This window comes from Alosa alosa, chromosome 20, assembly GCF_017589495.1.
Source record: "Alosa alosa isolate M-15738 ecotype Scorff River chromosome 20, AALO_Geno_1.1, whole genome shotgun sequence".
NCBI lineage: Eukaryota > Metazoa > Chordata > Actinopteri > Clupeiformes > Clupeidae > Alosa > Alosa alosa.
The window spans coordinates 12,551,631-12,553,769 of record NC_063208.1 but is presented as its reverse complement, the minus strand read 5'-3'; the positions used below and the strand labels follow the sequence as shown (position 1 = coordinate 12,553,769).

The 2,139-nt window shown below is 39.4% G+C and overlaps 1 protein-coding gene across 1 annotated transcript; it reads right to left on the bottom strand.

Moving 5' to 3' along the window:
- Positions 1-298: 298 nt before the first annotated feature.
- On the bottom strand, positions 299-1,525 carry cart4 (cocaine- and amphetamine-regulated transcript 4). The gene is made up of 3 exons (XM_048230069.1): positions 1,221-1,525; positions 869-949; positions 299-599 (listed from the first exon to the last, which is right to left on the bottom strand). Exons 1-3 carry the CDS (start codon positions 1,359-1,361, stop codon positions 492-494), a joined length of 330 nt encoding a protein of 109 aa, XP_048086026.1. The 5' UTR covers positions 1,362-1,525; the 3' UTR covers positions 299-491.
- Between the last annotated feature and the right edge of the window lie 614 nt (positions 1,526-2,139).

Sequence of the window (2,139 nt, the reverse complement as noted above, 5' to 3'; positions counted from 1 at the left end):
GGATAGACCAGCCACTAATGCTTACTACTGTGTAAATGCTCACGGTCGCATTCCGCAGCACTGCCAATGAATACATTGCGTATTGCAAAAGCATTACCAGTAAATAAAGAATATTTGGCATTACCACGAAACTCCTGACAACTCCCTGCCGTTTACATAGACATAGCCAAGACATAGCCTAAAAGCCACTCGTCCCCATCTAAGATCAAAGAAATCTATTCCAAGTCTAATAATTTCACTAAATGTAAAATGTATTGAATTATCGTTTATTGAGTCAAAAAAGACAGGATTTTTTAAGTTCGTTTACATTTTTATTAAATAAAATAAATCCATCTAATCATTGTTTACCGATTCCAGGCAATGTTTCACAGAAAATAACACATGCAAATAGATTCACGAATATAACAGTTAACAAACTGAAAGCTTATCTTCGAACCTGGTCTCATAGAATGTTTCACAATCACACAATGACAGCAATGGCCAAGTACAGTTCAATAGCAACGAAGAAAGAAGGTGTTGCACGCGGTGCCTCTCATGCAGTCGCAAAGACGTCCGATTCGGGGCCCGTGCTTCATAGCACAACGCTCACCCACATCACACTGCAGAAATGAAACAAAGTTATCTTGAGACCAACACAGATGAGGTTATATGCTCACACCGCACACACATATATGGCCATATAATTTACAGTTTCTGACAATAACGCTTTGAACTTTTAGAGACGTTGTTGTTTGTAGAGGTAATTCTGACTGTAAACAACCTGCTACCCGAAGGAACATTGCCAAAGAACAATTAACAAGTTTGAACTTAGACTTGCAAACACATTCATACACAAATATTATGAATGATATTAAAACCACTTCCATACCCGGGGGATGACACTCGCTTTTTTCTCCAGCGATATTCTGTTGTCTTGTTCTCCCTCCAAAAGCCCTTCAAGTGCTTCAGCCTGAGTGGAGAGGAAAATAATCACATTGATGATTCCATTCCAAGTTCAAACGTGACTTCATATGTTAAGACATTAGCACCGAAAAGTTGTGCATCATTGTGCATGTTCAGCATCTTGATTTGTTAGCAATGCATACCTAATGCATCATAATTGCCTCAGATTTCATTTATATTATGGAATTAAGTAAACAAGGAATGCACATTTCAGTGTGTTTAAACACGAAAACATTAGCGCCGCGTTTTAGAAATAAGGAAGTAACAGGTGTTCTTACCAAGTCCCTGGTTACGTAGCCCAATTGGTACTGCTCATCTTGTGCAGAGATTCGGTTTTCAGGTGACATTTCACTTTTGCAAACAGTGCTGAGGACCGATAGGCAGACCCCAATGTACACTACTACTCTGGCGCTGTCCATGGTATCGATGCTTGCAGACGTAGACGCGTGACGAATTAGACTAAAGTGCAGTACCGGATAATTTCTTTCCAATTGTTTGATGGCTTGTGGCTTTTCCTCTTTCTTGTTCTTGTACCTCAGCTCCTCTGTACTTCTGCGTTGCAACTCGCCGTGTTGCTGGGAAACTTTCCCTATTTATACAGTGCAAGACCCGAGATGCTCCTCCGTTAACGCGAATAACGTCATCAGCACTGTCTCTTAAGGGCGTTTTTTTCTTTCCTTGAATTGGGTGAGAAAGCGTCTCTAGGTCAACGGAGGTAAATAAATAAATACATAAATAAATAATGGAAGCGGACACATGACGGTAGAGGCGGAGATCTCATGGCACACATCTATTATTGTCATTGTTCAAAGGTGAAGAATCTACGTCCTGAAAGATGAATTCGCTTGAAGATAAGATGGTAAGGCGCATTAAGACATGAAAGTGAAATATGTTTTCTAAGTATCATGTATGCAAATAACCACAGAACAGACTGGGAAGTGTCCACCACACACATAGCATGAGATTTCATAGATTATTTAGATAGCTTAACAAACATAATGTAGGTTTCCGATTTCACTAAAGTGTATGTTTATAGCCAGGCCTTTGAGTTAACTGGATGTTCCTTATCTCATTTTCTTCCTCTTTCTTGGTGGTTTGTTATGTATGTAAATGTGATGTGAAAATGTGGAGAGATTTGCATTCATACACGAATCTTGCCTTCGTTAAAGCCAGTGATTGCAAAATGTTTTCAAAGCT

Excerpts from the sequence above, each read along its gene's own strand:
- cart4 (XM_048230069.1), bottom strand. The coding sequence starts at position 1,361 with ATGGACAGCGCCAGAGTAGTAGTGTACATTGGGGTCTGCCTATCGGTC. Across the intron at positions 950-1,220 it reads GCTACGTAACCAGGGACTTG|GCTGAAGCACTTGAAGGGCT; the intron begins GTAAGAACACCT and ends CTCTCCACTCAG. Across the intron at positions 600-868 it reads AAGCGAGTGTCATCCCCCGG|TGTGATGTGGGTGAGCGTTG; the intron begins GTATGGAAGTGG and ends TCATTTCTGCAG.